Here is a 22,104-nt window from a genome sequence, read left to right as displayed (position 1 = left end):
CATAGATTTTAGCATATGTATCTGTGTGGCTATAGAATACTAGGCCTTAATTAATGTTCATTCGGTCGGGGACGAGTGTGTTTGGCTCCTCAACTCGACTCATCTTTTACGGTTTTAGAGATTTATCTAGTATAAAGCTTACTCTTGTAAGATTTCAAAATAAATGTAACAATTTCTTTTTCTTTCAATAGAAATGAGCCAGCTCATGATGAATACTATCTTGAATAATAAATGATGAAACAAACTCTATATTTGCCTCTATAATGGCATTTTAAAACAAAACTACTCCATCCCACTTGTATTTTTTCATTTAAAATATAAATTGCTATTTTTACTCTATATTTGTAGATCCATATTTTAAAGAAATATATTGAATGAAATCACATCTCCATTATAAAAAAAATATTTTAAAGTAAAAATAGAAAAATATATTGGAAATGGTTTATGTTCAATATATATATATATTAGAAATGGTTTAATGCATCAATGATATTGTTTTCATGTATTGTGTTCTTTTTATCATACATATATAGATAAATATAAGTTTGCATATATTTGTGTGGATATAACAACTTTAGGGGAGATATTAGAGAAATGTGGTATAATTTGGTAGGTGATGGATGGACCCTCCTAAACCAAACCACCTTTGTCTCTATTTTCACCTTCACATGTCCCTTAGAACATGGAGCAGATTATGGTGACTCCTTTGTACCCTCCCTCTTATTTCCCTTTTAATTATTTATAGCTTTCCTTATATTTATATATTTATGGTAATGACTACTTTAACTTTTAACCAATAATATTACTCCTTCGAAATAATTAATATGCAATGACAAATGTAAAATTATAAAATATTTTACTTAAAAAACATAGAGGCTAAAGCATGAACTTGAAGTATTTAGACTTATAATTGAGTGTATATGTATATGCTAATCAAATTTGTAATACTAATATGTTCATAGTTTATGATTTGAAATTTTCAAAGTAGTAACTTGTCAATTCTGAAGGACTTGATTATTATAGACTTAAAAAGACCTCGTTCTTGCACTAACTATATGATAAAAAAAATTGCATCATTAAACAAAACATATTATGTGGTTCTGTTTTTATGCATATTAGAATGAATATAATATTTTACATCAACAGAACTATGATCAGAAAGTAAATTTCTCTAATTTATTTGTGTACTTAATAACTATCAAACTTGAAATTATCATGAATTTAATTACTAATTATTCGTGACTTTGAAAAAGATATTATTTGAATTTTTTGTTCAAACTTGAAAGTATCAAACATATGTTTGCTTACACATAAGTTCTGAAACCTCTAACGATGAAAAAAAATTATTTTTTTTATATTGCTTAAATTTTTATTATTGTTTTGTTATATAAATTATGAGAAAAATATAAATAAAATTCGCCAACTGATAATTGTACTAGTTTCACAAATTGTTCTACATATAATATGTTAGAGATCTTATGTAAATTTGTTTTTGATAATTTATAAAATGATATCCTTTTGTGAATCAAAATTCTCAATTTTAAATATAAAATATTATTAATTATTTATTCGACCACGAATATAATAGTTTTCTACATCACAAAAATAAATATTAAACAAAAATCCTAACATCTATATAGATGTTACAATATAGCAAAATGAATATGCTACATTATAATTATATGATGTTTGTAATGTAGTTTTTAGTCGAATAATCTGCCAAAGCACAGAATGGAAGTTACAAAAAGAAAGTTCTTCCAAGAAACAAATTTTATTTTCCTGGTCTCCTGACACTCCACAGTCCACAACACCAATCTATATTTTTACTAGAGAAAACAAAATGGTGGTCGGCTGCTTTTGAACTTTTGAACTTTATTATTTTAAAAGAACGCCCACAGATTTCTTTGCTTGCCAAATAGTTTTTTCTCTATTACAATACTATAATGTCAAAACATGGCTACGTAACTGGTTACTGAATCCACGATTAATGTCTCTGACAACAACGGTGACTGATTAGAAATCTACAAAGAAATTCAATGATTTAGACTAAATTACGTGATTTAGACTAAAATACGTGCATTAAGTAATACAAATCCAATGTAACCGTAAGACTGCTTTTACTACATTTTCCCAATAATATACATCGCTAGGGTGTAATAAAATAGTATAAATATTATTAATGGTTGGTTGAAAGTGTTGAGAGCCGGCCACAGAATGCAACAAAGTAATACTATAAAGCAATTAGCTTTGGTGCTTTCAGTAGACACAAACCATTCTCCATCAACCCCAAAAACAATTGTGTTGCTTGCTTCTTATATTGAAGTTTTTTTTTTATTTCTTTTCATGGAGATAGAATCTGTGAGATGCGAGTGTTGCGGATTGATGGAAGACTGCACACAAGCCTACATTAGTGAAGTCAAATCTAACTTCGACAACAAATGGCTCTGTGGTCTCTGCTCAGAGGCCGTGAGAGAGGAAGTGAGTCGCCGGAAGATGAATACCATTGATGAAGCTGTTAGGGCTCACATGTCCTTTTGTGGGAAGTTTAAAGATAATCCGGCGGTTCTTGTAGCCGAAGGTATGAGGCAGATGCTAAGGAGGAGATCCGGCGACTTGACTTCCTCTGCTTCCAAGAAAGTTGGCAGATCTAACTCCACCAAGCTGTACTAATTAATTATCTTTTTTGTTTTGTTTTGTTAATTGATTAATGTAAAATATTTGATGCTTTTTGTTATTGTTTAATGTCATAACCGATGGTCGATGAGGCTTATAACTAATCAATTGATTATATTCAGACCTGTCAAATCATTTAGCCTCTATATAAACATTTATTCTTCTCTTTAACTATTAACAATTTGGTTAAGAGATCCGTGAGGCAAGTGGCAACCGTAACTAATGCTAATAGTAATGCGTAATCTTGAATTCATCGCAAAAGCCTTTTTATTTCTTCTCTTCAACTACTGAATTGAGCTCAACATGTTCATGATGAGAATGCGAAAGTTCTTTTTCAGTTACCAAAATCATCTCCAGTCCACATCTATATTTTTCTTCTAAAATAAAAAAATTATATTAGAGCATGATTATTGAGAGGTTCTTAGGGTGGGGTTTTTAGCTGAATATAAAAACCAATTTTTAGTTTTTTTAACTTTTAATCGAAAAAGCTAAAATCCGGCTCTTATATTCATGCTCTTATCCTCTAGTGTATGTGTGTTTATATAATAGGCAAATGCTGATTTTGAGGAAAAAAATATTAAAAATGTTATGTAACCTCTATATTTAAAGAAAAGTACTATTCATCTATGTTTTTCTTCAAAAATAAAACCTCTATTATAAATGCATACTTTTGAAATAAAACTGACATCTATAATAGAATTCAGCATCTAACAAGTTTTGAGCCTTAGAGGTTCATTCATCGGTTCAGGTTGGAAAGGAAACCATGTTAGTTCTTTTGCAAATGTTACTTAAGTTTTTCCTGTTGCCGATAACCAAAAGCTAATGACTTCGAATACTCGTAACCTTTGGTCAGCCATACGCCGGTCGCCTGGTTGAATTTATACTCATTTGTAAGTTCTTGGAGCCGTGATCTCTCGATCCACAGAAGCTATCAGATTCAGTATCTTTAAAAAGTGATATTTACACAGTTACACACATACAAAGTCTTTCTCAAATAGACAAAAAGACTTCGAAATAAACTGAAGTTTAATTCTGCTTCGTTAACAATCAACTTTTTAAACCACTGGATCTTTGTACTCTACGTACCAGCATCTCTTGCTGTCTACATCAAATACATTGCGTACGCAGAGACGGCCATAAATCCAAGCAAAGCAAGTGAGAGCTTGCGGCCTCCAATTTCACAAGAAAACATTTTTAATCCTTTTGTGTTTATTTTTAATGTGCTTGTTTTCTTCAACCATATATTGATGATATTAGAGAAAATATTAAAACCATAATGAATATGAAAGATTGGATGAAGCAAATTTTTCCTGGTTGACTAAATAACTGATTCTCTATTTTTTTGTAAGCAATCTCTAATCCCTGGTCGGTGTTCATTTTTCTAACTGATGATGAACTACATGAAATGATAATGAAGTAAGTGATCATATTTTAAGAATCTCTTGAGAAAATATGATTATGTTTCAGAGACTTGCGATTAAAGGTCATATTTTAAAATGTCTTAGAAATTATAAGAAAAAGTCGATGCAGTTCCGAGTTCCACTGAGTTTTATAGAAAACCCTAGCCACTGCTTACTTCTCTCTGCGTGACTTTCCTTATTTTTTTCCTTCCCGAGTTAACCAACTTCTTGAAGCCACGCCTTACGTTTTCTGTACATGACTCTAAGGAAACTTGTACCTTTCTTTAGATGTAGTTTCGCTATGGTCATAACTCGGTTTACCTACAAAAGCAAGACAATGCGTGGTCTCAATGGTTTATATAATGTCGAAAGAGAAGCATACAAATGAATAAAGAGAGTAGAAACATATATTAACCTGAAGATAGTAATATGAAACGTCGAATTCTTGAATGAGATCAGGTGTCAAAACCCGCATAGCCGTATATAACACCTCAATGGACTTGTCACTTAAATAATGAAGCTTTCGTTCGAGATAAGTGGTTAAACTTGCGTCTTTGATGCTTGGAATCCATTTCTGTGAAATCAAGGGGGAGAATTCTCAGATGTCAGTGTCAAGTAAATGAATATTGTTAAAAACAAGCATCTACAAAAAATAAGGACGTCTATTTTATGGGAATACGAAAACTTTCAAGGTGAGTAGTGAATCACAACCTTTTCGAGAGCTAGGCTAAGATGTTGTTGCCACAGAGTCATTAGATATGTCTGCAACCATCCAAAAAGGGATTTATTTAGAAAATTAATCACTAGGATTGTGTAATACTCCTATTGTGCCATCTTTAAGAATTACCTGTGTTTTATTCAGGTTAAGACCAAGCTTAGACAAGAACCACTTCCCATAGATCTGAACACAATTAGAAACAGAAAAAGTAAGCAAGCTTTTGATTATCTACATAAAGTTCCCGGGACACCATCTCCTACGAATGAATAAAAAGATAGAAACATATATTAACCTCAAGATAAGAATATGAGACGTCGAATCCTTTAATGAGAGCAGGTGTCAAAACCTGCTTAGACGTATATAGCACCTCAATGGACTTTACAGTTAAATAATGAATTTTTGGTTCGAGATAAGTGGTTAACGCTACACTTTTGTCTTTGATGCTTGGAATCCATTTCTGTGAAATCAAGGGGGGTAATTCTCAGATATCAGTGTCAAGTAAATGAATAATAGTTTTCTTTGCTTAAAATGTAAATGAATATTAGTTTGAACAAGAATCTATAAAAAGCACAAAGGACTTCTCTCTTAAGGGAATATATGAAAACCTTTTGAGGAGTTGGGCTAAGATGTTGTTGCCATAGAGTCATTAAATATGCCTGCAAACAATGCAAAAAGGGATTTATTTAGAAAATTAATCACTAGAAAATTGTGCAATATCATTATTTGTGCCTTCTTTTAGAATTACCTGAGTTTTATTCAGGTTAAGACCAAGCTTAGACAAGAACCAGTTCCCATCGATCTGAACACAAGAAAAAAGAAGTAAGCTTTCGATTATCTACATAAATTCCGGGGACACATTCTCTTACATTTTCAAGCTTATTTTGTTTTGCAACTTTCTTATCTGCGAATTTAGGCAGAGTTTCCACTTCTAGGCTTCTCTTGAGCTGCATTTCCACATTTCGTCTCAGTTCAAATATCAGCCGATGCAGAAAGTGTACACAACTTAAACAACAAAACCAACCTGTTGCTGAATTTCGTAAACCTTTTCTTCTGATTCACTGGCGTGTATCATCAGATTCTCAGCCTAATTTAAGCAGTAACATAAAAAAAAAAACAAATAAGTTCCATCGACATTTTTTTGACAAATAAATTAATAAAGAAAAATTACAAAAGCTCACTTGGTAAAAATCTATTGCTCTGTAGGATTTCTTCCGGAGAAATACCATTACTGTCATTGAAGAAGAACAAAAATGGAAAAATAACAAGCACATCAAGAGAAATAAAAATAAAAACGATGCGGCGGAGAAATTGTAAAAGTTGAAATACAACGTTAGAAGTGATTTCCAGAAACATAGTGGAAGTTAAAATGTCTCTTCTTTGCAAAATATAAAAAAAATCTTAAACAAAAAGAAATCAATTATTCTAAATTTCAACCAAAAAAGGCAACATAACTTCATATGAAATCTAATGAACTGTGCCCATTTATCCAGTTTCCTAAGCAATGCAACAGGGGAAAAAAGTATAAGAACAATTTATATATTCAGCTAACCGTTGGAATTTATCTCAAAGTACGCTAGAAAATTGTATCGTTTAATTTACCCAAGAAAACAGTAACAAAAAGAGACTGAATTTATAACAGTAATTGTTCTTTGAAGAAGAAGCTAGTGGATGATAATTGAGAAAGTTACAAGCAAAAATGGACAGCGATACGAGAAGAAGCTGTGCAAACGCCATTGTTTTTTTCTTTTTGAGAAAGAACGCCATTAGTTTTTCTCTGCCTCCTCAACCTTCTCTCTGCTGCATGCGTAATTATAAAGAAGAAGTCTCTTCGACTACTCAAGGCTATGCGGTATCTATACAGTTTACTTCCTCTTGGGTATTTTTTTGGGTAAAGCAATTCCGTCTTCAATGTTTTGAATCTTTCGATATAGTCCTGAAAGACTCCTTTAACTATCTCCAATGTACATCTACTACAATATACTACACCTTTTTCCGAAAATAAATTTTTTTAAAATTTTCACATTTATTAAAAATATAATAAATATTTACAATTTTTTTTAAATACACTTTCTAATAACTATACAACAATATAATTTAATCAGTTCAAATATTCACAATTAATGTTTCTCAAAAGTATATAAAAATACCATATAAATATAAAAAATCTATTTTGTAGAACAAAAATAAACTCTGAAAAATCTTACTTTCAGAAACGAAAGGAGTAACATTTTACAACAAAAAATATCCATCAATTTTTACTCTAAAATAAAGGGAATCTAAATAAAGTATATTATTTTTAATGTATTATTTTACTTTTTATTTTATAAAATTTGTAAAAGAAAAAACATTTCTCATCTATTATTGTATTCTTCAAATCAGGAGTTTGCGTCTTTGCGATGATTATATTATTTGATTTTTAATATATTGTTATTAACATTTACAATATGCAAGTAGAGGTAGTAGCTAAAGGATCAGCATATTTGTTTTGCTTTATCGTTTTCTATGAGGAAAGATTGTTGAATTAGACAAATACCTTCCCAACAAATTATAATTAATGGGTAAGTAGTGTCCAAGTCGTGGGTTATTTGTGTTCTTTCTTTCTTTCTTTGAAACAGTAATAACCAATTCAGAATTACAGGGAAAAATGTGAACTTCTCTTTCTTTGAAAGAGTACTGAACTACTACAGCATAAGCATTCCATTAAAGAGAAAACTCCAAGCCTTCATGAGTCTGCAACACAGAGAGGATCTCTGCTTTTATGCTTAATACATCAACTTAATACATCAAGACTGACTAAAAGGTAAAATAGTCAAAGAGATGCAGGATTAGAGGAAGAAGCCTCTGAGGGGAGTGAACTTAGAGAGGATCTCTTCTTCACGCTTAAGAGCATTCTCCTTCTTACACTCCCACTCTGGCTTCTTCGAGTTAGCTGCTTGAACGTCCTGCACCACTTTAGGAATAGAGTTCGCCACCATTTTCTTTCCATAGCTCAGGTCAACCTTCTCTTTCTCCTTGCTCCCAATGCACCTCTTCAACTCAGTCCTCCTAGCTTGAAGCTGAGCGATCTGGTCATCTATCCGGCGTATACCCTCAGAGTTCTCGTCCACTTCCGTCTGTATACTCCCTAGTTTGTGCCTCAGGTCGCTGTACTCGTATTTAAGCGACGCTACTTTAGCTTTGTTAAGTTCCAGCGCAGAGAAGAACCTGTCTGCTTCTTCGATCACCATTTTGTTCTCCTGAAACACTTCGCTGAACGTTGGCATCTCTTGCATGAGCTTCAACCTCACCATCTCTTCAGCGGAGAGGTTCGGATCTTTCCTCAGTTTAGTCGCTAACGCTGCTATCTCCGCAGCATCCTTGGAGGTGAACAAGGTAGGGAAGTCTTTCTCTAGAAGAGAGGAGATCTTCATACGAGCTTCAGCCCATTCGTACTCTCTCATTGGAGAGCTTGCAGTGACGAGAACCGAAGCATCTTCTGGACCTTGGTGAAGAAGGATGTCAAGAGAGTTCAGGTAGCTGTCGAACTCTACCGGATCAACATCGATAGGCTCGTGGGAGACCGCGAGGACGCCGTTCATCGGAGAGACGTAGATGTGAGGGATGGAAACATCTTCTTCTTCTTCTTCCTTAAGGTTAACTCTGCGTTTCTTCCTCCTGCCGCTAGTGTTTGGTCCAGTGATAGGCTCTCCCTCCTCCTCCTCCTCGTTGAGGTGGTACACAGCGCCACCTCTCTGCTGGTTCGAACCTCTCCTAGTAGATTTCCATCCAGTGGTAGGAGTTGTTGTGACTCCTCCTTTCTTCTTCTTGTTGCTACTGCTACCACCTCTTTGAGCTGCTTTAGCGTTAGATTCAACAGGCATTGAATTCCTTTTCCTCTGGCTGTATCTGGAGTTTCCTTCTGTCTTTACTTCCTTTGGTGTCTCCTCAAAGAGAGACGCAGCATCAACTACAAAAGAAAAAGGAACAATCATTGCTCAAACCAAAGCACCAGAGTCATTACACCATATCTTACCTTTGTTAGCAGGCTGGAAGAGAGCAGGGACCTTCCAGCTAAACGACGCGAAGAAGGCATCAGCATCCATGCCGGGGAAGTTAGACTGGAAGTAACGGAGAAGAGTTTGTTTGCTTGCAAAAGACTTTGGTACATTCTTTTGCTGAAGCCTCTGAGGGAGAATGAGAAGCCTATCGTGATGGTAGCCAGTGGCGGTCACTCTCTTCCCGACTCTCCAAGTCCAGACATCACCGAAACTCGGCCAGTCAACAGGGGCGTACGGTAAGCCTTGACCAGTTGAAGCGGGTGGGATAGCTGGGAGTTGGTTGAGATCGGTTTCGCCGTGAGGGAAGGAGCTCTTGTCAACACTTCTCTTCCCATTCTCCTTGGCCTCAGGCTCTTCAATGGTCTGTTCTCTGTTGAAACCGTTTTCCCATAAGTTGTCGTTTTCTCGGTATGTTGAGAGTGGGACAGGTTCAGTGTCTCGGTAAGTACTGACATGCAAATTAGCATTAAAGAAGCTGAAGAGAAGTGTGATAGAACTAAAAAAAAACATGAATCAAAATAAACAAAAACTACATCTACATCTCAAACCCACAAATCATTGCCTTTTAAAAAGACAACATTGTTCTTCTGTAAAATGACTCACATTACAATCCAAAGTCTAGGAGAAGGGAACTGGTCTCATTTTTTTCCGACATAACACAAAAGTATTTTTACTTGTTGCAAGGAAACAGAGCAAATATTCCCACATACAAGCACGAGATTTACAGAGTGATGATTTACCCAAGAGGAGTATGACTGATCCCTTGTTGCATGTCGATCGGAGAATAGAACGGAGCTGACATGCACAAGATAGACAAAAAAATGTTAAAATACATAAACGAAAATCAACCAAACGAGCGTAACATGAAATGTGTAAGCTTTTATGTGATCAGAGAAGCAGAACGAACGGTTTTAGAGGCAGATCTTAAAGGCTTTTCAATCTCTTTTCTCTGTTTTCTCTTTGATTCATTTTTTAACCCTACTACTAGTACTCTCTGGCTGGAGAGATGTGAGTCTTGAAGCTGATGTGGAACGAATCGAAGGAGGATAATTGACCATTATGTCCTTTGATGTGGCACTGTTCTGCTTTTCATGTAATCTAATGGCATCGGAGTAATCGCACCCAGTTTTTGGTTAAGTTTCAAGTTTTTGTTTACCGATTTACTTCTTTTACTGTCTCACGCGAATCAGTCTTTCCCTTTCAACCATTTCTAGAGTCGAGACAGAAGCTCTATTATTTTATTTTTGTCACAAAGGTAACGAAAATAACTTTAAACTTCGCTGAAAATAAAATAAAAACAGTTTTTACTGAATATGGGTCAGTCTGGGTGTGTTAGCACTTCGTACAAGTACATCAATACCATTTCTTTAGAAAAAGACAAACAATGTTTTTTTTTTGGTAAAACACACAAATGTTCTTCATGGATAAATGTTCAGCTACCTAACAAATTACACAATTATCAAAGCTTAGGTTACAAGAAACCCATCTATATTTCATATATAGTGAATATGAATTAGTGCCTCTTCCATGCTGCCATCTTCAATCTATGTGTTGAAAGAAAGAAGCAAGGTTTCATGTAGAAGATCTCTCCTCCACCGTGATCACTACTACATAACATTAACTGATATCATATTAGTTTCTCCGGATCCTAAAGAAGTTCTCAAGAAAGGGAAATTAAGGCAAACCGAACCATTTGATTGAGAGACGAGATGAAAAAGAAGATGAGCAAGTTCTCGAGATTTTTGAGAGAATCGTGGCCTCCCCACTGATTCTTCCCGGCCACCTGAAGTACGACCCGTCGCATACCAGACCCGGCAAAGATTTGTTTTTTTTAATATATATATAGTTTTCTTGTCTTTAACTTAAAACATGTCCTGTGCTGCCACGGCACACTTGGCAATGTAAGAAACTCATGAGAACAGCAACCAAATTTATAAATGGATAAAACTACATCCATCTCAGTCGGTCGCATTCTTTGAGCTTTTTCATCCAGCTCTTAACTTAGAAACTACCACGTGTGTCACTGTCACTCTCACTGACAACTGTCATAATCTCTCAACGTTGGTCCCACACTCCTTGTCCCTCTCTTTATACTTCGATCTCTCAACACACTACAATCCATAACACAGAGATATGAGCCAACAAGAGCAACCAAAGAGGCCACAAGAGCCGGTCAAAAACGGCGACGTTTTCGAAGTCTCCGGCGAACTGGCCGACAGGCGCATAGCGCCTGAGGATGCTAGGATGATGCAAGCTAAAGAAACAAGTGCCTTGGGACACACTCAAAAAGGTGGTATAGCCGCCACTATGCAGTCAGCAGCCACTGCCAACAGACGCGGTGGCTTCGTCGAGCCAGGTGTCGCAACCTACCTCGACCCTGACCGAGGCGTCTCTGTGGAGCAAACCGACGTCGCTGGTGCACGCGTCACTAAAGAATCCATCGGTGTACAGGTTACAAGTCATTTCCAATAAAAACAATATATTCCCCAACATAGAATCATCTTCTTTTGTTAATGGTTAGGACGTTGGACAATACGTTGAGCCTAGGCCAGTGTCGACGGCGGCGATGGGGGTGAGTGTGCAAAGTAAGATAACAATAGGACAAGCATTAGAGGCAACTGTACACACCGCTGGAAAGAAGCCGGTGGATCAGAGCGATGCAGCAGCGATTCAAGCGGCGGAAGTTAGAGCTTCTAGCAACAACGTCATCGCTCCTGGTGGAGTAGCCGCTTCAGCTCAATCCGCAGCTGATTACAACGCTCCTATAGAGTTTGACGAGAATAAAATCAAGCTCGCTGATGTCTTGACGGTTAAGCCCCAGTCTCAAACACATTTTCAGCGTCTTACTTTATGTTTTCTAATAAATGTTTTTGAACCGGATTCTAGGGTGCTGCAGGGAAGTTACAAGAGGATAAACCCGTGACGAAGCAGGACGCAGAGGGAGTGGTGAGCGCTGAGCTGAGGAACAATCCTAATCTGTCTACTTATCCAGGTGGTGTGGCGGATTCTGTTACCGCCGCGGCTAGGCTTAACGCTAAAGGGGATATATAAAACAAATAACTTATGATGTAGAATCAATCGTCTAAGTTTTATTTTGTTCTTGTTTAATATAAAGATAATGTTAAAAGATGTAAGACTTTCATGTTGAATATAAAGATAATGTTTTGGTTCTCCAAACACCATCACCAGCAAAAAAAGATGCAAAGCACAACGATAGGAGAAAAAAGAGTGTTTACTGGCTCGTACTAGCAGCTCCAACGAGAACACCTTGAGCATTACCTTCCTTTTTATTACTACCACCTTCTTCCTTGGACTCGTCCTGTTTCCTAAGCCTGATCTTATACTTACCTTCAAACTCCGTCATATCCTTCTTCTTCTTCTCCAACGTCTCGTACAGCTTCCTGACGACCTCTTCTAGCCCTTCCTTGTTGCGGTGAACAGCAGGGAGCACCTCTTTGATGGTTCTCTCGACCAGAACGCCTCCGATCATGCGGAAGCATTTTCTTGACTGGTCGAGAGGCTGGATGGCGTTGACGACGAGGGAGTGTTCGCTGACTTGCATCTCGAGGTCGGTTATGTTGGAGTAGATTTGGCTCAGCTCTGATCTCATGGACTCGTAGATGTTGAGGATGGCTTGCTCGTTCGGCGGTTCTCTCAAGCTCGCCATTGCTTCTGCATGAATCAAATCAAAACACAGATGTAATTAGGGTGAGATCGAAGAAGCTTGATCCGGACAAAAAGTGTTCGATTTTGAAATTTTCCGACAAATCTAGAACTATAGATCCTGTTTTACTTTGAGATCGATATTCAGACACAGAACTTGTCGGCACTAGATAGAGAATTAAAAAAAAATAAACAGGAAACTTACTTTTAGAGACACGAGGAAGATCGAAGAAGCTTTTGCTTGGGGGAGGAAAAGATCTAAGACGAACCGCGGCGCAGAGAGTGAGAGGAAGAACAAGACAAGGTTGGGTTTAACAGCATAACATTGATCCGGTTTTATTGTTCAAAACAAAAAAAAATTGATCCGGTTTTAGGACAATCAGTGAGCCGGTTTTATATAATATGATTATCGAACCGGATTTTCCCCAAACCACACATTTAACCCAGATTGACAATGTTTTGACTTTTGAAGGATATTAACGAAGATTAATAATAACAAGAGACTCGTGATCTGACTCCAGTTCAGGTAATGTTTGAAGGATATTTAACCAAAGATTAATAACAAAATTTAAAAGTGAAAGAAAAAAAGAAAATTTAAAATATAGTAACTAGAATTTATTACAATCTCATATATCCACGGCGTCGACGGGAAGTGAGAACGCCCTATAAAGAAGAGGGGGCGAAGCTGAAGTTGGTTTCTCACAGATGGTTTGATGATCTCTAACCCTCTTATGCCTTGCCTTAAGCCATCTCAACTCTCTCCTTATCTCATTCTCCGGCCACCACTCCCCTTCCACCTTTCTCCTTGGCTTCAACGAGCTCTCTTCTTCTTCTCCACCATCCGAACGTGAATCTCTCAGACCCCAAATATCCGCGTAATGAATCCTGTTGTTATTACCTTCTCCAGAGACAACAACAACAACATCACCACTTCCTTGTTCTTGTCCTTCCGCTTGGTAACTTATTTCCTCGAACCTTCCGTGAACCGAAGAACAGCTTCTGTCGTCAGAACACTCGAACTGATGATGGTAATGGTGAGATTTCTCTTCTTCTTTGTTGCTGTTGCTCACGTTGTTATTGACTTTCCAATCAGGAACCAATGCAGCTATCTCCGCATCGATCATCTCCGCGATTTTCGCAACATCTTGATTCGTTATGTCGAGTTCAGACACCATCTCTGCTGCTACACTCCATGCAGTGTCAGTCTCTGTCTCAAACGGGAAGTATATGTTCCTTATCCTTCCTGTAACAACATAAAGTTCAAACCCTTTCATGACCTTACACGTTAGAACTATCTGTAACATCGAACGTGTAATACCTTCCGCATCAGAGATTCTTAGCCTCAAGAAGATCCCATCACTACCGTTTCTCTTCCCTTTAATAGAAATGTCAACATGGTCGGAGTCTTCCTCATCGTCTTGCGCGAAAAGATCGATCTCACATATCTGTGACTCATCATGGTAAAGAGGAGGGTCGATGAGAGGCTGTCTAAGGAACTCATCATAACCATTGTAGTAATCAATAGGTCTCATGTCGAACTCATCCACATCATCTTGTAAGAAAGGGTCTTGTAACAGCTCCAAAGCAGTGAGTCTAGACGTCACAGTAGCTAAACACTTCTCAACAAACTCGCGTACCTCAGGGTCTTTCACTAAGTAAAACGCTTCAGGCTTCTTCCCCTGTATAGTAACCAACGTTAATAAAAAACAAAACATAGACTTTATAAGAAAAGATGTTAGACTCAAAATAATTTACCGAGGTAACTTTCTTGTAGATTTGAGCAGGGTGAGTGCATTCACTGTAAGGGTAATCAAATGTGACCATCTCTAACACACACATTCCAAAAGCATATACATCAACCAGCTCATTATATTCTTCATCGTACACTTCAGGAGCCATGAACTCAGGGGTTCCTATAAACATACACCCACATGTAGTAGGTCCAAAGTGTTTCAACAAATTATTATTATTATTAAGTTGTTAATAAAGTTTTTTAATTAGAGGTACCAACCAACACAGCGAACGGCATGTGATTTACGAAGAATGGCAGCGAGTCCTAGGTCACCTATCTTGACTTCACCTTGGTTTCCATTGATGAAGATGTTGTCACATTTTAGATCTCTATGGATGATTGGTGGAGAACAGCTATGAAGATAGAGAAGCCCTTTTAGAATCTGCTTGCACCATTGCTTCACTGCTTTTATATTCACTCTCCTATGTCTCAACCTATACCTATTACAAAAACATCATCACATGTTTTAAGGATTTGAACTTTGAAGTATCAACCCATTTTTGAAATTATAGTGGGAGATGTTGCTTACTGTCTGAGAGTACCAGAGGTGAAGAGTTCAGTTACAAAGTTGATTGCAAGATTGTTGGTATCGACCCAAGAAGTGTAGAACTTCATGATATTTTGATGATTTAAAGTCTTGAGCAGATGAATCTCTCTGAAGAATTTCTCTAGTTCATCAGGATTCCTAGTGAAGTTCCTAAGCTTGACTTGATTCCATGCCACTTCTATACCTTCGTACTCATCAAACGCTTTGTACCTGAAAAAAACACCACAAATAATAATTAATTAAACAATTAAAAACGACTTTTTAAATTAGTTGTGACGTTAGAAAAGACAAAGAGTGAAGATGAATGAGATTACACTGTCTTCGAAGCACCTTTGCCAAGTACTTCATCGTACTGTCCATACCAAAAACAAAAAGAAACAAAATCAAGATCGAAACAAACAAAGAAAGAACATTTTGAGTTCAGAAGAATCATACTCTTCCATATCTTCCAGAAGGATCAATTTCAACATACTCAGAGCAATCTTCAACGAAGCTTTCTTCACCATTCATGCCTCTTCTTCTTCTTATTTTTTTCTGCAAATTTAATTTAGTTTTGTGGGTTTTATTTATTCTTGAGCGAGAGATATTGAAGTTTGTGGAGATGGTAGAAGAAGAAAAGATTTTGATTTTTAAAAGAAGAATATAATGAAACAAGTGGTTTTTTTTGCCCACCTAGTGACAGAACCGAGACAACAGGTTAGGCTTCTTGCCCAATCACCTTTTACCAACACCACGACTCGGTTTACGTTTTAGTTAACCGGTTTTATCCAGTTTCCAAATCAGTTTAACAAACTAACAAGTAACAAGTACCAAATCGTACTACTGTTAGAAAATATTATGAAAACGGCACTCAGCCGTTAGTACGAACCATACAATATTCGTCAATTCAATCCAAATATTTGGCGAACTTTAATGTTTTTTTGGTCAGCTAGTTGAAAGAAAGAAACAAAAAATTCAGACTTGTTTGAACTTGGGAAGATTATTCAACTTGAGAGGTGTGAACGAAAAAGAATCTAAACAGAGAATTTAAGACCACATAAGCTAAATTTACAGAACCGGATGATTCCAAAATAGACGAACCGGACCGGTAGGTCAATAACCGGAAGGAAATTGCCAAAAAAACAAAAGAAGTCGTTGGTTTATCGACACCTTGTGTTGTGTGTAAAGGGGTTCTGTCGTATAGTAGAGCAGTTAATGTCACGGATTGTGAGAAAGGGGAAAGAGAAGCACATGGGAGTGAGTCACGGCAACCCAAACAAGTCTCCTTTTTGGTGATGGTTTTTAAGACAGTAAGATACATTTGGACCAATGATAACACATACTTTTTGTATTAATTTTTCACATTCACGTAACATGCTCCTAATATATTGTTTTAAAAGTGAAAAGTCATCTTAGGTTATACAGTATAAGAAGAAAAGATAAACGAGTACCGATGATTAAAACAAGGGATGCTTTAAGAAAGATAAAAAAAATTTCGTCGAAGAAAGAAAAACAGTTTTTCTTTTGCATATATAGAACTTTGTAATCATCAACTTATGAAACCGGATGGACTGAAAAGCTTAACGAATATATGACTTGTTAGTTGTAGCTTATAGATTGTTCAAACTTTTAAGACGTTATAATCTATATTGATTGTTGAATAGTCTTTTAAAATTGTGTTCAGACCAAGTAAAATAAGTAATTAAGATTAGGTACGGCTATGTCTAGCCGAGAAATACATGTGCTAGTACTACCAATTCTACGAGTGTCCTAAAACATATTATGGACTAATGGACTACATCTCATTGCACACATTCGGGACGGGTGCATTTATTGTTCTTTAGTCCACGAGAGCAAGATTTGCATATATTTTTTGTTGTGTTTTTGGCGAAGTTAACTATACATCCTAGCAGATATTGTTCTTAAGTTTGTACGACTCTGTTTTACCCTCTTCATTGCATCCAGTGAAGGGTTCCCTTATAGATTTGGACATGGATGATAAATGACTCATGCATGAACTAATACATGCATGACTATACACAGTACGTCTCACGCCAAAGTAGATGATCCGGCCTTATGCTTGAGGCAACATTTTTCTTCATTTATGCCTCACCAAAAAATTCTGGTTCGGATCAGTTCTTCCAACCAGATTCATCTTTTGGAGAATTCCAAAACACTTTGGGAATGCTTCTCTTTTTCTTGCCTTTTTCAAATCCATTAAATTCTATACTTATCCACCAAACACTTTTTGACCAAGTGTTTGACTAGACATGGGTATTCGGAGATCGGATCGGGTTCGGGTCGGATCTTTTGGATATTGTATCATTCGGATATAGAAAAATTGATACCGATCGGGTAATTCTAAATCTCGGATCAGATTTAATTCGGTGCTTATCGGATCCAGATATTTTCTGGTATATCCAAATGAACCAAAAAAATTTTGGTTCTGGTTCGGATTGACATATTATAATCCAAATGTACAGAAAAATAACCTATTTTATCCGAGATACCGGTTCAGATCTGGTTTTTTATATTCAAATGTATCAAAGAATATCCAAAAGTAACCACAAGTAACCAAAAATATCCAAAATATCCAATTTGCCTAAAAATAATTAATATATTTAAGATTTTAATTATAATTTTTAATATTTGAATTATTATAAGTATTAACTATTAATAGAACTAATATTTCTATATATAATAATTATACTTCGGATATTTTTGGATACCCAAACTCGGTTCAGTTCAGATCCGGTTCGGGTTCAGATCTCGTTCTTCGGATATAGAAAATCATGTACTGTTCGGATATCTATGTAGGATCGGGTTCAGTTCGGTACCTTAAAATTCAGATCGGATCCGGTTCGGAACTATGGTAGATCCGGTTCGAAACCTACGTTTGACTAAATCTACTCATCCTCTTTCTGGATATTAGATCTTTCGACTACTTATGTTGTCTCTTTCTGATTTGAGTGTGATCAGTTTTGGGAGGATAATTCTTATTTTTATATATTTTCACTCATATACGTTCTAAAATTATCACAAATGTTTATGTGTTAAGCTTACACATAAACGAAAGTGTTTTCAGGAAGATATAAATTTTAAATTTTTGGTAAAATAATTGGCAACGGAAGCAATTTTCGCTAACTATAAAATTTGTAAGCATCAAAGTTATGAAACCGAATGGATTGAAAAACCTAACCAATGTGATATGTAGCTTGTATATGGTTCTAACTTTTAAGATGTCTTAACCTATATTGATTGTTCAATTTAAAGTTTGTTAGTACCAAAAAAGCAAGATTAGGTCTTAAGTTGGAATAGATGGATATATCAGTTGTGGAAATTAAGAATTCCTATAGATTATTTCATTTTTCTGCCAAGAGATCATCCTGACCGATTTTGTTCTTATCGTTGTTGGACTCCGGATGAATTCATAAATTAATGTTTATATTAAAAATGTACGTAAATACCGGTAGGCTAATTGATTTATAATTGTAAATTAAGCTCTCTAGTATATGTCTACGGAGTCCTCTTTCCTCACTTTCCTTCTAAAGAATATGAACGATCTTAGTCTGTGAAGTTATTATCTTCAGTCGACTGTATTTCACCACTTTTTATATGTTCTTTTACCAAAGAGCTTTATGAATCTAAATTAACGTCCCTTATAAATTATAATAAAAGAAAATTTTAGAAGAAATAATAGTTGACCGAGAGCTTGTGGTCAAATGGTAAGGGAAAAAGTTTGGAATGTCACCATATTTCATGTTCGATAAACTAAGTCACATTTTTCTGGCATCCTACACGGATATATGGATTACTGTTTTTTGGTCCATTTGAATATTCGGTAGAGAGTCTATCTAGAGATTGCACCTCCATTCCAGAAAATATGCATGCGTCTTTAAAAGGCCTGAGTTTAACTCTTCATTTAGAAAAAAAAAACAATAGTTAAAATGACCCACTGACGGCCACACTTCAATCTCTTTTAGCGACTATCTTAATGTTACTAGCTTTCTTTTTGTTTGTCGGGAACGCACCTCGATGTACTGTTATAACTCTGAATCGACCTAGTTTTTTTATTACGTTCTTTTTTAAGGATGATGTACCGGTTGTTTGTCCATGTAATATATGACTGGTGAGGTGTATTCATATTTATAGCAACGTTTCATTTACTTGCTGAGGCTTTGTTTCATATATTACATTTTCACATGTTTGGTATTAACATGCTAACGAGTAACGAATGTTCTTGTAGAATCTTCATGTTCGTATTAGATATTCATGTTCTTGTTCGGGTACTTCAATTTTGGTTTTTAGAAATTTAAGAAATGTTTGGATATTTATAAATATTGGTTTGGTTTTAGTTCAGTTATTTTGTTTTTTTTAGTTCAATTTGGGTAATAAAGTTGAGAACTGACTATTATCCAAAAAAATGAGTCCAATTTGGTTTCAATTTTAAGGTAGTTTCGGATAATATGGAAAATTTAATTTGTCCTAGTCCAGTTCAGTAGTTCGTATGATAACCTCTTAATTCTTTGTCGCTCTTAAAACATGTAAACAGGAAAATTTAACTAAGGACTTCACGCATCCTGCCAAAGCATGCTCGTTTTGGTGTAAAAAACCCATACTAGAATTTTTTTTTTAATATCAATTTACCAAAGCATGTCTCTAACCATAAATTAAGTCTCAGCTAAATTTCATTTCTATCGTCACATAATAACATATATTAAATGTTTATTTCTTAGAAACGGATTTATCTCTCGGCTGCTAAATAGTACCTTTCTTAAGTACATCTAACTCTTGCTAGTTTTGTCGCTGCATTTTGTTTTAAATAAAAAACATTAAACGGTGTTAGCGACTACTAACAATTTTAAGATATTCTCCAACCGTAGACATTTTAGCCACCGGAATGAATGTTTTGATGTAATCCACACCTTCGACATTTAATATGTTGGCCTTTTCTGCCAGAAGAGTGGTTTGGTTTCATTTGGTTATCAACCAAACAAACAAAAACTATAATGTCTAGATCATAACATTCTTTTTTGGCTTGTCCTTAATTATTTTCTTTAAAGAATGCTAGTTCAACATTCAGCTTATATGTATAACTGAATAAGAAACGCAAAATGAAACCAAACGCAACTTTCCAAAGTCCAATAACGTCAACATAACCCAGCCGACACAAGCCAACAATCCCCACGACAGTTCATCTTCTGTTCACTCTCCTTTCCCCATCAATCTTTAACTTTTATGTCTATCAATTATAAAAACATATGGTCATCTTTAATTTACTTGCTTTTTTGTTACGCTGACATATCATATATAGAACATTTTCATATTCACAATCATGCTCATATCTAAATAATTTTCCTAATAATGCAATCTATATATACCGATATATATAAAGTATATAGACATACGACCTTAAGAGAGAACCGTACATACATATATGATATATATATATAGTCGCGAGAGAGAATATGACCTCAACGGGAAAGATAATATCTCTGTGTATTTATATTATTATGTACAAGTGAGAGAAAACATATGTATGAATGATGTCGCTTACAAGCTTCTCCTTTGTCTCGTCCTTGCGCATATACATTCGATACATATATGAACCATCTGAACCAAAAGAGAGTTAAACATCAAAAGAAATGAAATTTTTATTGTTTGGGTTGCAAAGTATGTAGAGACTCCACGAGTATAGACCACAAAACATGCACATCTTCGCATGGACATGACTTCACGTCCTCGTATAATATGTATATTCCTCTTCCTGCACATCAGTATCCATCTTTCTACGTTAACAAAACGCGCGCAGTACATCTGTTGATAGCGCAGACATAACTTATTTATTATATATAGTTTCCTTCAGAAAGAGTACATATCAAACCAAAACAAAGTAAGTGATCTACTCGGTCATCAAATTAATAAATAGATGATGCTCAAAGATAGATATATAACTAATGTATATAGAGGGAGGGGGGAAGAGAGAGCATACTCTTCTTTTGAGCAGAATTGACGCGATACCATAGTTTCTTCAAGGGAGAGAAGAAGGAATTGAGCCACCCCATTTCTCTTACAGTGTCTGAGGCTCTTGGCCTCTTGCATATATGAAATATTAATTACACTATCTTTATATATAGACGTTATATGTACTAAATAGCATATATGGAGTTATGGACCCAAATCAAGACACCAACCAACCACAGTGCTCCACCTTGGATAATGGGAGACTGAAGGCAGCCACATCAACGTGTTTTATATGTTTCTTTTTTTAAGTATGGCCCAAGGCACCATCTCCATCTTTCTTTCCTTTCTTTTTCTCCTTTTCTTTATATTAATTTCACTATACAAATTTATTATTAATTAAGTTGTACATTACTTTTAACCATAACACATGGAATCCATGGATCCCAGCTTGATAAAATGTAGTAGTTTATTAGATTTCTATTCATGAGATTTGATGAAGTATAACGCAATATCGAGGAAGAATGATGAAACTGTGACTTGATGTTTTCTTGTGATGGGGTCTCTTTGGTATTAGGCGCTTGTCAAACATTTTCTCTCTCTATCTTTTTAAGCTTACTTTTGCCTCAAGAACAACCCCATTTCACCTCTCATATTTTTTCTTCACACTTCTATATACATTGTATGAATGAAATTGCCACCTTATACGTTTTCATAATTGTGCTTCATTCCTTACGTGCATATACGCTTGCTTAATATTGTAAATTTATAATATATTAATTAGCACAAGTAGATTTTATTTTCCTTAGAGACGTTTAACTAATTTTACTTTGTTTAATCCATATATGTTTGTCTTAATTTTCTGCCAGTTAAATTAATAAACTATGTTTTGGCCGACAAAAAAAAAGCCAGGTTCATTTTTCATTTTTATACGAATTTGTAACGCTATGACCGTCTACAACTAATGGGTCGTCCACTCATGTGCTCTCGGCCCATAGATCTCATCCCGTGCAATGGGTAGTGTGTGTTAATTTTTTGGGAGCTTAATAGTCTTGTTTTTTTTTTCTGACGTCGCTTAATAGTCTTGTTTACTGACCCTTCAATCGCCATATGATATTTTTATGTGCTTTGGTCTCACTCATATGATATTTCGATTCACTTTCTAATAGGTCATATATCCTTCCACTATTCCAGTTCAAACACCTTAATTCTAGAGTTTTAAACGGATGTGTACCTGAAAAAGTAAGTATCTATCTAAATGTCAAGTTATAATGCACTTGATTTAACACTGATTTTTATAAATAAAATTTTACATACATATAAAGAAAACTAGT

At 35.5% G+C, this 22,104-nt stretch overlaps 6 protein-coding genes across 10 annotated transcripts; 2 read left to right on the top strand and 4 right to left on the bottom strand.

Annotated features, from left to right (window-relative positions):
* Nucleotides 1-1,496: 1,496 nt before the first annotated feature.
* LOC103859961 lies at nt 1,497-7,190 on the bottom strand. The gene is made up of 11 exons (XM_018657560.2): nt 6,480-7,190; nt 5,970-6,019; nt 5,813-5,875; nt 5,658-5,735; nt 5,537-5,590; nt 5,397-5,447; nt 5,084-5,248; nt 4,921-4,974; nt 4,785-4,835; nt 4,489-4,647; nt 1,497-4,394 (listed from the first exon to the last, which is right to left on the bottom strand). Exons 1-11 carry the CDS (start codon nt 6,553-6,555, stop codon nt 4,290-4,292), a joined length of 906 nt encoding a protein of 301 aa, XP_018513076.1. The 5' UTR covers nt 6,556-7,190; the 3' UTR covers nt 1,497-4,289.
* LOC103859962 lies at nt 2,153-2,777 on the top strand. The gene has a single exon (XM_009137566.3). It carries the CDS (start codon nt 2,215-2,217, stop codon nt 2,668-2,670), a length of 456 nt encoding a protein of 151 aa, XP_009135814.1. The 5' UTR covers nt 2,153-2,214; the 3' UTR covers nt 2,671-2,777.
* Nucleotides 7,191-7,436: 246 nt separating the features above from the next.
* LOC103859960 lies at nt 7,437-9,870 on the bottom strand. 3 transcript variants are annotated; one of them, XM_009137564.3, is made up of 4 exons: nt 9,736-9,870; nt 9,569-9,623; nt 8,804-9,276; nt 7,437-8,737 (listed from the first exon to the last, which is right to left on the bottom strand). In XM_009137564.3, the coding sequence occupies exons 2-4, from the start codon at nt 9,598-9,600 to the stop codon at nt 7,617-7,619; spliced, it is 1,626 nt and encodes a 541-aa protein (XP_009135812.1). In that variant the 5' UTR covers nt 9,601-9,623; nt 9,736-9,870; the 3' UTR covers nt 7,437-7,616. The 3 variants fall into 3 exon arrangements, with proteins under 3 accessions (XP_009135812.1, XP_033144198.1, XP_009135811.1); XM_033288307.1 differs by having other exon boundaries at nt 9,707-9,801; XM_009137563.2 differs by lacking the exon at nt 9,736-9,870 and having other exon boundaries at nt 9,569-9,630.
* A 1,068-nt stretch (nt 9,871-10,938) lies between these two features.
* Nucleotides 10,939-11,998, top strand: LOC103859958 (late embryogenesis abundant protein 31). The gene is made up of 3 exons (XM_009137561.3): nt 10,939-11,279; nt 11,350-11,637; nt 11,715-11,998. Exons 1-3 carry the CDS (start codon nt 10,962-10,964, stop codon nt 11,877-11,879), a joined length of 771 nt encoding a protein of 256 aa, XP_009135809.1. The 5' UTR covers nt 10,939-10,961; the 3' UTR covers nt 11,880-11,998.
* LOC103859959 (probable prefoldin subunit 2) lies at nt 11,948-12,848 on the bottom strand. 2 transcript variants are annotated; one of them, XM_009137562.3, is made up of 2 exons: nt 12,697-12,848; nt 11,948-12,500 (listed from the first exon to the last, which is right to left on the bottom strand). In XM_009137562.3, the coding sequence occupies exon 2, from the start codon at nt 12,493-12,495 to the stop codon at nt 12,061-12,063; it is 435 nt and encodes a 144-aa protein (XP_009135810.1). In that variant the 5' UTR covers nt 12,496-12,500; nt 12,697-12,848; the 3' UTR covers nt 11,948-12,060. The 2 variants fall into 2 exon arrangements, with proteins under 2 accessions (XP_009135810.1, XP_033144244.1); XM_033288353.1 differs by having other exon boundaries at nt 12,693-12,826.
* A 116-nt stretch (nt 12,849-12,964) lies between these two features.
* Nucleotides 12,965-16,172, bottom strand: LOC103859957 (serine/threonine-protein kinase WNK2). Of its 2 annotated transcripts, XM_009137558.3 has the most exons (7): nt 15,266-16,172; nt 15,145-15,182; nt 14,813-15,040; nt 14,503-14,723; nt 14,247-14,404; nt 13,810-14,170; nt 12,965-13,734 (listed from the first exon to the last, which is right to left on the bottom strand). In XM_009137558.3, exons 1-7 carry the CDS (start codon nt 15,338-15,340, stop codon nt 13,118-13,120), a joined length of 1,698 nt encoding a protein of 565 aa, XP_009135806.1. In that variant the 5' UTR covers nt 15,341-16,172; the 3' UTR covers nt 12,965-13,117. The 2 variants fall into 2 exon arrangements, with proteins under 2 accessions (XP_009135806.1, XP_009135807.1); XM_009137559.2 differs by lacking the exon at nt 15,266-16,172 and having other exon boundaries at nt 15,147-15,190.
* Nucleotides 16,173-22,104: the final 5,932 nt, after the last annotated feature.

The sequence above is a fragment of the Brassica rapa genome, chromosome A03 (genome assembly GCF_000309985.2).
Source record: "Brassica rapa cultivar Chiifu-401-42 chromosome A03, CAAS_Brap_v3.01, whole genome shotgun sequence".
NCBI classification, from domain to species: Eukaryota; Viridiplantae; Streptophyta; class Magnoliopsida; order Brassicales; family Brassicaceae; genus Brassica; species Brassica rapa.
This window is presented reverse-complemented; position numbering and strand designations above follow the sequence as displayed.

Coding starts and splice junctions, on each gene's coding strand:
- LOC103859962 (XM_009137566.3), top strand. CDS start 2,215: ATGCAACAAAGTAATACTATAAAGCAATTAGCTTTGGTGCTTTCAGTA.
- LOC103859961 (XM_018657560.2), bottom strand. CDS start 6,555: ATGGCGTTCTTTCTCAAAAAGAAAAAAACAATGGCGTTTGCACAGCTT. Junction 5,249..5,396: donor TTAGCCCAACTCCTCAAAAG/GTTTTCATATAT, acceptor TTGATTTCACAG/AAATGGATTCCAAGCATCAA. Junction 4,836..4,920: donor TTAACCTGAATAAAACACAG/GTAATTCTTAAA, acceptor GGATGGTTGCAG/ACATATCTAATGACTCTGTG.
- LOC103859960 (XM_009137563.2), bottom strand. CDS start 9,630: ATGTCAGCTCCGTTCTATTCTCCGATCGACATGCAACAAGGGATCAGT. Junction 9,277..9,568: donor ATCAGTCATACTCCTCTTGG/GTAAATCATCAC, acceptor TTTGCATGTCAG/TACTTACCGAGACACTGAAC. Junction 8,738..8,803: donor CTTCCAGCCTGCTAACAAAG/GTAAGATATGGT, acceptor TTTCTTTTGTAG/TTGATGCTGCGTCTCTCTTT.
- LOC103859958 (XM_009137561.3), top strand. CDS start 10,962: ATGAGCCAACAAGAGCAACCAAAGAGGCCACAAGAGCCGGTCAAAAAC. Junction 11,280..11,349: donor AAGAATCCATCGGTGTACAG/GTTACAAGTCAT, acceptor GTTAATGGTTAG/GACGTTGGACAATACGTTGA. Junction 11,638..11,714: donor AGCTCGCTGATGTCTTGACG/GTTAAGCCCCAG, acceptor ACCGGATTCTAG/GGTGCTGCAGGGAAGTTACA.
- LOC103859959 (XM_009137562.3), bottom strand. CDS start 12,495: ATGGCGAGCTTGAGAGAACCGCCGAACGAGCAAGCCATCCTCAACATC.
- LOC103859957 (XM_009137558.3), bottom strand. CDS start 15,340: ATGAATGGTGAAGAAAGCTTCGTTGAAGATTGCTCTGAGTATGTTGAA. Junction 15,183..15,265: donor CTTCTGGAAGATATGGAAGA/GTATGATTCTTC, acceptor TGGTATGGACAG/TACGATGAAGTACTTGGCAA. Junction 14,724..14,812: donor ACCTCTGGTACTCTCAGACA/GTAAGCAACATC, acceptor TTTTTGTAATAG/GTATAGGTTGAGACATAGGA.